The sequence below is a fragment of the Drosophila simulans genome, chromosome 2R, assembly GCF_016746395.2.
Source record: "Drosophila simulans strain w501 chromosome 2R, Prin_Dsim_3.1, whole genome shotgun sequence".
NCBI classification, from domain to species: domain Eukaryota; kingdom Metazoa; phylum Arthropoda; class Insecta; order Diptera; family Drosophilidae; genus Drosophila; species Drosophila simulans.
This window is the reverse complement of record NC_052521.2, coordinates 17,300,738-17,313,303: the sequence shown is the minus strand read 5'-3', so window position 1 is coordinate 17,313,303 and position 12,566 is coordinate 17,300,738. Positions and strand designations below refer to the sequence as shown.

Sequence of the window (12,566 nt, the reverse complement as noted above, 5' to 3'; positions counted from 1 at the left end):
AGCGATTTTAATATGCATAGAGCTCAATTTAACCATTAATGTATCTAAAACTGTGATATATATTCATATTTTAATAAGAACTCTTGCTTACCTTTACAAGGTATCATTGATGTTTTATTTTAAAAAATATACAACTCTTTTGAAAACCAACTCTTTTGAAGTTCTTCTTCACCTGATGTATCTTTTACCCATTTTGTTTTTTTTTTTTTTCTTTTTTTTAATTTTTTTATTATTTATTGAATCTTCCCTTTGTGTTAAGAGACTAACAATAAGTGTTCAAATCTTAATCTAACTTAATTAACTTTCACTTAGTGATAGTTTTTTTTTTTTTCATTAATGCCCTAATAAGTTTATTGCTGGGCTGGGAGGTCGTTGCGGTGCAGCCGGCTTTGACTGCATACTCGGATTAGTTTTCTTGCGAGGGGATTTGTATGGGTGGTCAGCTTTTCGTTATACTTCGTTTTTTTCTCAGCTATTACTTCGATTACTAATTTGATTTTTAGGTCTCTGTGTATGTTTTCGTTTCGAAGGTACCACGGCGCTCCAGTGATAATTCTCAGAATTCTTGACTGTGCTCGCTGAATAATGTCTATGTTACTTCTGGATGCGTTGCCCCACAGCTCGGAGCCATAAGTCCAGATAGGTTTTAAGACGGAGTTGTATAGAAGAGCTTTGAACTCCAGACTAAGTGGAGAGCGAGCATTTATGAGCCAGTGGAGGTTCCTTGCTTTAAGTTTAAGATGTTTCGATTTGGCTTCTATATGTTTGCGCCAAGTGAGCCGCCTGTCCAGATGAACTCCCAGATATGTTACCTCGTCGGCTTGTGGAATGCATATGTTATTCAAGACCAGTGGTGGGCATGTTTGTTTGTTTAAGGTAAAGGTAACCTGCTTGCATTTTTGAACATTTATTGAAATTCTCCAGTCGGCAAGCCATCGTTCTACAGATGTTAAGTGTCGGGATAGGAGTGCCGTGGCTTTTGTTGGGCATTTCGAGCGACTGAGTATCGCGGTATCATCGGCGAACGTGGAGGTTATTAGATTGTAGTCTATGGGGAAATCCGCCGTATACAGGGTGTATAAGATTGGACCCAGTACACTGCCTTGCGGCACTCCAGCTTCGATTGCGCAATCGCGTGAAGTGCTTGTATCGCATCTTATTGCAAACACTCTGTTATATAGGTATGACTTCAGTAGCTTGTGTGTGTTTTGGGGCAACAGCTTGATTATTTTAAACAAAAGTCCATCGAGCCACACTCTGTCAAATGCCTGCGCGACGTCTAGAAAAATGGCTGTGCAGTATTCTCGATGTTCAAAAGCAGTACGAATTTCTGACGTGATTCGGTTGACCTGTTCGATGGTTCCATGTTTTTCTCTAAAGCCAAATTGATGTGTTGGAAGTGTGTTGTTTATTCTAAGATGAGGGCTAATCCGAAGGAGTAGCATTTTTTCAAACAGCTTTGAAAGACATGTTAGTAAGCTTATCGGTCTATATGATGATGGCTGCGTTTTATCTTTTCCTGGCTTTGGAATCATTACTATGGTCGACTTTTTCCATTTTTGAGGGAAGTATCCAAGCTTGGCGATTGCGTTGAACAACAGGCAGATGTGAAGAATAGCACACTTTGGGAGTTCAATGAGCATTCTTGGAGTTATTAGGTCGTAGCCAGGCGATTTTCTTGGGTTCAGTTGCTCTTTGATAACCTTTGCTAGTTCACATGGTCGGAATTCAAAGGGTTCTTGAGGATCTAGATTGGCTGCTATTAAAGGAGGGAGAATAAATGTGTTGGTAGAGGGATTTGGTCGGAATACATTTTGTAAATGGTCAGCGAAAGCACTGGCTCTTTCTTCATCACTTCGAAACCAGGTGCCAGAGGGACTTCGGAGTGGCATAATTGGCGCTATTGGAGTCTTTAGGTTTCTGTGAGCTCTCCAAAGAGGGTACTTAGTGCTGGTGGGAGAGAGTTGCTCGATATATGAACGTTGGCTGTTTTTTTCCTCTTGTTTGAGAGCATTGGTAAGCCTGCGTGTGGCTATCTTAAGCATGTGCTTAGTAATTGGTGATCTATTAGACTGCCAATCCCTTCTTAGGCGTCGTTTATCTAATACCAGCCGCTCGATTTCGCGATTAGTTATGATGTAGTTTGGTTTTGCATACGTCACTGGCGGGGTTGAAGCCTTTGCAGCCGAAACTAAAATGTTTTCAAGAGTTTCCGTTGACTTGTCTATATCCTCCTTTGTAGATAATGCCGTCGTTAGTTCTATGTGTGAACAGACATACTTTTGATACCTTGGCCAGTTTGTTCTAAAATTTGTGAGTCTATACGGTGGGTCGACGATGTGGGGGCGAGTTAGCATATTTAGAAAAACAGGTGAGTGATCTGATGATAAATCTGCTAGTGCTTCGGCGGTGACCATGTTGCGGGGGACATGTTTAGTAATTGCAAAATCGATCAGGTCTGGGATTTTTCTTGGGTCTGCTGGCCAGAATGTAGGCTTACCCGGGGATACATAGTCTAGCTTGTTTTCTGGCTTCGTAAGCGCATTGTACAATTGCTTACCCTTTGGCGACACAAGTCGAGATCCCCAATGGGTGTGCTTGGCGTTATAGTCACCCGCTGCGATGAACCTGTCACCTAGTGTGTTAAAGAATTCCATGAATTGATCCTCAGAGATTGGAAAGCGCGGTGGGCAGTAGACTGCGGCTAGAGTCGTTGAACCATTGTTGAGTTGTAAGGCTATGGACGTAGATTGTAAGTAGTTTTTGTCAAAATTGTTTAAGTGGTGGTGTTTTATGCGATTTCTGATGAGTATTCCAGTGCCTCCATGAGCTTTACCATCTGGATGATTTGTACCATAGAACAAGTATCCTGGTATATGAAAATTGTTTTTATTTGTGAGGTGCGTTTCTGATAGTAGCATTACGTCGATGTTTTTTTCGTAAATGAACTGTGTGAGCTCTTGTGTATGCCGTGAAACGCCATTTGCGTTCCACAGAGATATCCGTAGGGAAGCCATTATGGGGATTTTGAAGATACAAGAAGTTGAATCAGGATATTTTGGTTTTTCATGAGCTCTTGCAAAGTATTTTGCATGAACGTCATGAAGTCTTTCATGCTTTGCTGTAGGGATAGCATCATAGCTTCGATGCCACTTTGTTGTGTTTGTTGGATGTTTGTCGGTGTATGTTCGGAATGAGCAGTTCTTGTCGGTGGGGCGGGCACTTCTAGTCCGGATTTTAGGGCGCTAGCGAAAGAAATTGTTGGAGTAGTGCTTGGGACAGTTAGGGGTGGTTGAAAAATCGGTTGCGGAGAGTAGAAATTGACTTTGTTGTATGTATGTGCTGTGGCAATACGTTTGTTTAGGCGGCTCTTCAATTCTTTGTACACCACACAGCCTCTGTAGTTTGCAGTATGTTTTTCCCCGCAGTTACTGCATTTCTTCACAGACTTATCGTCCTTGTTTTTGGGGCAGTTTGCGGTAGTATGAGGTTCGCTACAGACAACACATACGGACTTAAGGGTGCAGTATGCCTTGGTGTGGCCGTATTCTTGGCAATTAGTACATTGAACTGGATTGATACGTTTGTGCGGCTCCTCCACGGTGATCCTCCGATGTAGCAAGTACTGTAAATTGTATATTGGGTGCACTTCGTTTTTCTTTAGTGCCTGGAGCTCTGGTTCGAGTTCTATTTTGAATAGTGGCTGCGGAACTTTGTCTTTGTTTAAAATATTAATAGCTGTCTTTGCAGAAAAGTTTTTGGCCTTCAGAGCCTCAATTATCTCAGCTGGTGTCACTGTTGCTTCAATGCCCTTAAGTACTACCTGTAGCCCTTTGCAACTTTTTAATTGGTATGTGTAGTAGTTTTTACCAGCATCATTTAGGTATTTAGTCACTATACGGTGGTCTGCTTCTGTTTGGATCTGTAGTTTTATTTCATGAATATTTCCTTTTTTAAGTGGGATAATGTGGAACTTGCTGTCACCAATCAAAGCAACGAGTTTATTTACAAGTGCATTTGTACTTTGTTCTCGTATGAAAATTGGTGGAGGCCTGGTCTTTTTTGGTTCCCCTACCGTTTTTTCGTTGGGTTGTTCGGTCGCAGAATCAGCCAAGATAGCATATCGGTTTGAATTATTTACTGCAGAGTTTTCATTGCCGTTGTTGGTTCGATTGATTTTGGGTTGATTACCTGCCTTATTGTTTTGAGGGCTGAGCTTTCTCTTGATTTGGATGTAGCGATCCATGCCAGTCTGCACAGTCGAAATCGACTTCTGCTTTTGTTTTGATTCTTCTTTACGTGCATTATTGTTGTTGCAAACGGTCAGTGCTGCTGAATTATTTACAGCTGGCACAGCGATAATTAGTTGGGCCGCTGACGAAGTTGATGTTGTGGCAGTTGCCAGTGAGGTCACTGCACTCGTTATTGCAGTGTTACAGTTACCCGGGACGGTCGTTTGGCGCTGCGAGAGGAGCGGGGTAGGAGAGGCGGTCTCTTCGCTCCACGACTTGTGAGCCGAAGCAGGCAGAGAGGGAGAGCAAGAACGCGGTCTGTCGTTCGCTGAGGGCAAAAGTTTCGAGTTAGTTGAAGGTGAGGGTGCTCGATCACCGATTTGCGGTGAGACGAAAGAAAAGTATGCATTGTTGCGTTGTAAAGAGAGCCGGCGCTCGTCTTGTTCACATTGTCGCTGAGAACGTATGTCGTTTTGATTCATTGTTCTAAGTCCACATATAACAATTACCAGAACAATATGGAATAATTATTTATTTTAGTAAATAATTACTATAGTCAATAATTGTTAGTTGTGCAAACTGCACTTTACACTTTGTGTTTAACTTTCACTATACTGTTGTAGTTTTTAGAACTTGCTATTCGTAGCTTGAAAGAAACACGTCCAGCATTCAAGATCTAATATGCTCACAGAATGCTGGCCATTTTGTTAACACGAATATGTTACAAATTATTTCCTGTGCAGCTCTTCTATTGCTGGCCCAAACGGAGTACACATGTTGCTAGTTGCTGCCGTGCTCCATATTCTGGATACTCTGTGCTCGGGACTTGACTTTGATTCAATTTCCATATGAAAACATCGATTTGCGTTTGTGCGCCCGCGTCGTCGTAATCAAAGTGTTGTTTATGGAACACGTCCGGCGTGTTTTTCTTATTTTTTTTTTTGCTTTTGGCATTTCTGGTTGCCTGACTTGCTGTTGCTTTTGTTGTTGTTGCTGCCTTGTTGGCTGGCTATAAAAAATTGCTCACGGCAACAATTGCGCTGGTCGGCTAAAAAAAATATGTAGCAACGATTACATTTGCCTATTGCATGGAGGGGCCGATGCCAAAGCCAGGCTAAAAGCAAACGAGTCCGAGTACGAGTCCCGAGTTATGATTGAGTTCTAATGAGTTGAGAAAAATGTATCAAGGAAAACCAGTTCCCGGAATCGCAATTAGATAAGTGGGTTTATTCATGCCACAAACGTGAGCTGCAAGAAAGCGCAACAAGGAGGGTCGGATCGAATCGAATCGAATGGCATCGGGAAATGGAAATTGTTTCCACCGAACAACGCTGGCCTAACAAATGTGTAGCACATTTATATAATAAGGCGTTACAAATATTTTTCAATTTCATTAATTTTTTTTTATTTTTGTGGGCAGTAGGAAAAATGTACCTGTCCATGGGAGAAACTTGTTTAACTGGCTCAGCGAGAAGGGCATTTGGCATAGGAAATGCAAAATTTAAATTGCCAAGAATTTACGACGGATAATAACAGAGCAATGTGTGCATAATTGAATGATCATAATAATCGGACTATTTATATACCGTAAAAGATATGGTTTGGTATTAAGCCAATAAGTTTATCTACATTTTATTTTGTTTCTAGGAACCAGTTTACAAAAGCCTTTTGTAGACCATTAACTTTTGCGAGCATGAATATTTGTATGCTCTTTTTTTTATTTTTTTTAAATGACCCTTCCCGCGGTCTGTAAATATCCGTTACTTGTGATATCCAATTGGACGGCATTAGTTCCATTCAGCCGAGATTCATTCACCTTTTCCAGGTGAACTCCAGATTCTGCACTAGTTTAGGCCTCGATTGGAAGGCGTGAAATACTAATATGGAGAACACGCCTGGCAGTCAAATGGAAAGGAAAGGAAAGGTCGAGCGAGGTATTTGGAGTTCCAACACCGATTTTCCGTATCTGCCCCGTCAGTTAATTGCCTCACTTTCTAGCCGTAAAAATTGACTACGCCCTAATGTGCGTGCCTTTCCAATTACCAGGTCCAAGTTTGCAGGCCAGCCGATCATTAGCCACGTTTACTAATGATTTCCAGCCAACCTAGACCTCAGCCCAAGCCTGGGAACCTGGGAATGAGAACTGTTCCAAGTTTTCGCATGCATGTGATAATGGTTTTTGGCGGCGCTTTGATTTTCCGCCCCGTTTCAAATGGGACAGCGAACAAGACAATAAATCAATAATTATTGCAAAATAATACTGCAGTCCCCCCTTAAAGAAAACAAAAAAAAACAAGATAAATTGCGATACTGTGCAGTGGACGGGCAGGCGTATGACTTAATTTGCCAATTTGAACGCCAAAGGCTAAAGCGTACTTACTTCTTGGCCGAAAAAGGCCAGGCAGCTGGCCAACATGGTCCCCAGATCGTTCTAAACTTCAATTTCCGTGCCAGTGGCAGCAGCAGCAGTCGAACTCCGTTGTCTTATTAAGGCCCAAACCAAACGCGTGCGCGGTGCCCAGCAAAAAGCAACAAGCCAGGCCAAAAGCGAACAGCAGCCGGCTGGAAAAAATATAAGAATTCTATTATGCCCATGCCACACAATGTGATTAACTTGTTGACCCTGTCGAAAGAGCAAACAATAAAAGTGGGTATTCTTAAAAATTTAGAACGGATTTTCGATCGCTCGGTTGTGGCCCAAATTGCACACGAAAGGTAACCAACCGCATGCACTTCCGTGCCCTGTGGTCAAAATGATTTTATGCAAACAGAAAAACCGAAACGGAAAGCGAGTTCGAAAATTGGCATTCGTTAGGCGTTGCTAATAATTGAAAATCTCCAAAAAGCCAAGACCGCAGAAAAACAAGGTGGGAACGCTCAGGAATGCAACTGCCAATGCGCACCTGACTTTCGGGCCAGCTGGGATGCCACAGTGGGCACTAAAAAACTGATTGATAAGGGGCTCTTTTTTAGAAAAAACAATTATAAAACCATTCACAATACTTTTAGCTTTAACATTTTTAAAGGAATTTTTTTTTAGCTTTACAAACATTTTTCAATCGTGTTTGTATATATTTTTATAAAAAGTAAAAAACAATACATTTATTTTTTGTCGATATTTGCCAATATTTTTGGATTTATTGGTTATTTTTTAGGTTTTACTGACTTGCAAACTCTAGCCCACTATACTTATTGGACATGTTAATTTTCATTGTCAGCTTTCGCTGCAAATTTATGAACACTTTATACCCGGGCATTGCAACTGACAGAGGCAAATGAAAATTTCATTGAAACACACACTCACTGGGCGGAAAACCTGATGGAAAATTGATTTTGCCATAGCATGACAATCACTCGGCCCAATGGCCACCTTTAGCTGCAAGGCTCACGCCCACCGAAAAAATCGAGAAATAATAGCATAAAAGAGTCATAGTTAGCTAGCTGGCCAAAAGCGAACCGTTACTCGCCGCTAAGCCAGCTGATTCATGGCTTAATCACGGGGAATCGGTAGCAGAGACTTGCAGCCAAGTTGCTGCACCCAAAAAAGACGGCTTTATCAGTGGATCGTCGAGGTATCGCAGTATCGAGTAGTGAGTGGCTCGTGCCTGGAGGCTGCCACCGTCCCACTTGGCCGACTTTTTGTGGCTGGCTGGCCAATTGATTGTTTGCGCCGAAAACTGCAGGACTCGCCTGGGATTTTCGCTTTTTTCGGACTCGCTCTCCGCAGTACTTTAATTGCCAAGTTATTACCCAGCCAGTTTTCACTCTTTTTTTTTTTGTGCCGAAGACAACGGGCCACATCCGCTAGATGCCTGCTAGGAGGAGGAGTGAGTGAGTGAGTGGCCACCAGCTTCCTCAAGCCATAAACAACTGTTTGGAGTGATCTCTGCCAGCGATCTTCCATCATCTCCGATCCGCGATCCGCGATCCGCAGTTCGCGCATGCGCACCGCTGCCGAGTTATAAAAGTGTAAATAAGGTAATTAGTGCTTCCGGGCATAATCATACAAACATGACGTAGCGTGGTGGCTGTGGCGCTGTACGGGTGCACTGAAAGAAACCAAATATTTGATTGATATTATAAGAAAATATATACATACGATAAAAATCCAGTAAAATCAAAGCAAATGTGGTCAACAGATTGCGTTGCTATTGTTATAACGTTAGCCCTTGAAGGCAATGTATGTCTGGTAATGTAATGCTTAACTTGGTGAAATATTTCTGAGTGTGGAATTGTGTCCCTAACTTCGACTTGTTGTTTTTTTAGGCTTCCAGCTAACGAACTGACGCATCGCGCGCTCCACAGCTGGGTGTGCGAATACAAGCGGCGTGGAACAACCATGTTGCTGATGACAGCAGCGACTTGGACGACAATGTTACGCTTTGATGGAGGACGCGAGACGCCGTCGGAGCCGGAGGAGAAGCCGGAGGAGGCTTCAATTGCTGATAAGCAATAAAAACAAATGGCAAGAGCATGGGCAGAGAACTCAGACTCCCCAATCCAATCCGGCGGTGGGTCATAAAAGCCGTGTGTGCGCGAATGCGAGGCCTGTTGTCGACTTGGCGCTATCCATTAGGAGCGCGAGATTTGGCTAATTATGATGCCAGCTGATCGGCTAGTTGACTTTTAAGTGCCCCATGGAGCTTTGTTTGTCGAGCTGCTGTTGATGCTGCTTAATTGGCAGATTGGAGTGCCAATCGATGAGTCTCGCCTGAGAGCCGCAACGAGATTAAGGTAAATTGGCTAAAAGCCTCGATATGAAATGAATACCAATCAAACAGTTTCTAAAGGAGTAGGAAGTAGCAATGATTGGGGTTACGCCCCGTAATGGAAACCAAGAACTGGTTAGAAATAGAGACGCCATGCCATGAGAAAATCGCGGCCTAATGTGATCGACAGGCAAAGATTCTCATTAATATTAACTGTTTTCCTGGGGAGTTAAGACCAAGTTTAGTTATTCAAACTCATGTTGGGAACCTGACAACTTAATTACAAGCGCTTTTCTGTGGCTGCCACTTCGGTTGTCTCTGTCGGTCTTTTGTGGGCACATTAAACCATGATTTGTAGTGTTTAAAATTTGATTTTTCCCTTTCAGCTTTTATTTCGAAATTAATTAACCGAAAACTACTGTTAACTCAGGGGGCATTGTCTATGCGCGCAATCGTGGACACAAAAAACGTGATGTTTTGACGGATTTCTCAACATGTCGATGCCCGGCGGTATTGTTTGTCTTTTCGTAGAAAGCCCCATTTTGATGTCTTAATTAGGTCTGAATACGAAATGCGAAATCTAACAGGCTTCTTTTCCATTGTACATTTTTATTTATTTTTCTTATTTTTTTTTTGCACTTTTCGCCGCAGAACAGATAAACTGCAAAGGGCGGTGCCAATCAAAGGCGCCAATTAACACGAAGTTGTTTGGACAAGTTGTATTTACTCTCGCCCATTCGAGTGTGAAATTTAATCAGTGTGCGACCGGCGGAGCCATTTGAAATTCATTTTGCCCCAACTCCAAACTGTTGTTTATTAATTTTTATGCCAAATTTATTTGCCTTATTAGCATTTCCTCATAATTTTGATAAAACAATTTGTTGTGTCTCGCTCGCAATGCCAAAAACAAGGGGAAGAGATCAGATCTCGACACCGGGCCACGCATTTATATGGCATTTCATTGACTTGCTTCACGTAATTTATGGATACTCCGCAGTCGGAACCAAAAGCTAAACTCAACGCCCTCGCTAAAAATTTATCATCATCCTCTCGAGTAGAGATCTAGGCTGAGATAGTATTCAAAGGGATTTGCATAGGACAACTGGGATCGCATAGGATGGAAGGGATGTCTTATTCAGAACTTAACATATGTGATAAACATATTAAAGATATAAATATCTTTATAGCCACACTCACCTTTAAAGAACTGGGAGTGATCAGCACTTAAAGCTCGGTTAATGGTTTAAAAGATACATTTTCTTTTGCTGCGTAGAGTAGCCGAAATTCGTTGTATATAAATCTACGACCATCACTCTTTTTCCTATTTAATTGTGTGTTGGTATTGCCATTTTGTATCGCTTTGGCTGTCCCATCATAAATTTGCAGCCTTATCTGCCCAGCCAGATCTCCTGTTTCCAGCGACCTAAGCATTTGTGTTGATTCTCATAATATGCTAATTAAAATCTTCGTCTTCTTCTCCGCCAATGCCGCCGCGCTTTGGCTTTTGGTGGTGGTCAATTAAACAATATCGACATCTAGTTTTGTTTAAATTAGCATACAATTTTTGGTCTGCCCCTTCTGGAGCGACGGCGATGAGGTAACAAATTACGTACAAGCATTTATCATGTTATTGGCATCGAGCTACAAATAGTCGCGTTTCAAATAGATTTTTATTCAAATCCCACCGATTAGGCGGACTTTTGGCCGGGGCATAAATTCACTTTGGCTTTCATAAAAGTGACAGTTTCTAATGTCAAACAAAATTCGCCGCACGTTGGCCTGGCTATCGGCTGGCTATCTGGCATGGCCATCAATAAGTGTTCGATATATTATTTGACGTTTGTGGCCGGTTTTATTGTGCCGGCTTGCAAATTGCCATGTTTATGCACTGGCCGTTGTCGTGTGTTAATAGTGTTTCGTTTAAATGTTAAATAGCTAGTTTAATTAAACTGATTTATTGTGGGTGATCAGGTGATTTGTTGCCGCTGCTCGATGCCAAAGTTCACTGTGCAATTAATAGTCATTCCGATGCAAATTGAGAACTGTGCTTGCTTGTTCTGTGTTTTCTCATTGCTCACAAAAGTGTATACTAAAGTTAGCTGGCCCTGGAATCCCCTGTAGAATGTCTTAAATTTGTTTAAATTGCCAGTAATTGCGCCGGGTTAAATGGGCTGCCAAAAAGCACTCAGAGATGTTTTATAGCGCGCTCTGCACTCGCCTTTGCTGGCAGCCAAGCTCAACCCTTTTCTTTTTATCAGCTGCAGCCGGCGATCATCATTTAAATGCCCGCGAATGCAGCAGCTGCGCTTGTGAAACCGAGCGGAAGAGCTGGCCACGGCACAAATAACCACTCAAAAATTTATAACTGTGTCTGATCATAGCAATTAGTGTGAATTTGATTTTATTGCCGACTAAGAAAACCGAAAGTGTTCAGAACCAGCCAGCAGCAACAAAGGCGGTGGTGAAGGCAATGCGTAGCTAAAAGCTGCGAATGCACACCCAACACTTAAAAAAAAATTATATTATTTGTAAGAGGCCACTGCATTTTGACCAAGATAAGGGTTCATTCATGGTTTACTTACCATTAACACAGCTTACCTTTGACTGACTATACATAATACTTAAAGCTCACGATGAATGTACTTCATGGTAAATAGTGGCTTGAGCATTTGATTTTTTTCAGTGCACCTAACTCCTCCCGCTGCAACAGAAACTCCAACTCCGGAGACAGTTAATTGGGGGTCCGCCTTGTGGTCACACGCAGCAGCCGCAGAAGGAACCGCAGTCAAAGTCGAAGTCAGAGCCAAAGTCAGGCATTCATAATAAAAGCTGAGGAATGAGTAAATTAAGAATTATGGCTTTTGCATGCAAATTCAAAATTTCCGATACACAATAAATTACTTAAGAGCGCTCCACGACCAAAAAAAAGGGGTAAAAAGGGAGGAGCAGCAGAGCCAAAAGCTAAATAACGATAACCGAACAAAAGCGTCGAAATACAACTGGCGATGCTTTCAATAAAGAAGTTGTAGACATTCGCGATCTGCGAGCTAAACTTGTGAGTTATTTGAATTGTATCTGTCTGCCTACACGGGGAAATCAGTTCAAGATCAAATTGAAATACGAAACTTTTATTAAAAATATATAAACGAAGTAAGTAATGGATTGGATTAATACCGATATTGAGAAGAATGATCTGAAAACTAAATTTACTTGCCTTTAAATCATATTTGTATTTTCTTAATAAATATCACATTTTTAAGCAAGATTTCGTTCATTTCTTTCAGTGCATGGAGGCAGGCCTTGAACCAAGATCCCAGGCGGGCAGGAAGATTAAAAGGGTCACGCATTCGCATTCATGTGGGTGGCCTCATGTGGAGTAACTGTCAGCCAGAAGTTTGCATTCCGCCAAGTTATGATTTGGCCGAAAGTGAAAAGGAGCATCTTCAATAGCCCCGCCCATTTGGCCAGCTTTTCAGGTCAAGGCAGCCGGCTGAATTCGTTTACCTAAAGTTAACGCGAAAAGTTCCTTACCTGAGGCGAAGGAGTTTGTTAGCCTTCCAGCTGGTAAATTAATAAGCCAAATTAAGTGCGACTCCTAGGAAATGGTTAAAAATCGACTGGGATA

The 12,566-nt window shown here is 42.0% G+C and overlaps 1 protein-coding gene across 3 annotated transcripts; it reads right to left on the bottom strand.

Moving 5' to 3' along the window:
* Window positions 1-6,554: 6,554 nt before the first annotated feature.
* LOC27207572 lies at window positions 6,555-11,764 on the bottom strand. Of its 3 annotated transcripts, XM_044922433.1 has the most exons (4): window positions 8,332-8,637; window positions 8,244-8,281; window positions 7,983-8,183; window positions 6,555-6,794 (listed from the first exon to the last, which is right to left on the bottom strand). In XM_044922433.1, exons 1-4 carry the CDS (start codon window positions 8,571-8,573, stop codon window positions 6,664-6,666), a joined length of 612 nt encoding a protein of 203 aa, XP_044778368.1. In that variant the 5' UTR covers window positions 8,574-8,637; the 3' UTR covers window positions 6,555-6,663. The 3 variants fall into 3 exon arrangements, with proteins under 3 accessions (XP_044778368.1, XP_044778369.1, XP_044778367.1); XM_044922434.1 differs by lacking the exons at window positions 6,555-6,794; window positions 8,332-8,637 and adding an exon at window positions 11,540-11,764 and having other exon boundaries at window positions 7,349-8,183; XM_044922432.1 differs by lacking the exon at window positions 6,555-6,794 and having other exon boundaries at window positions 7,349-8,183; window positions 8,332-8,588.
* Window positions 11,765-12,566: the final 802 nt, after the last annotated feature.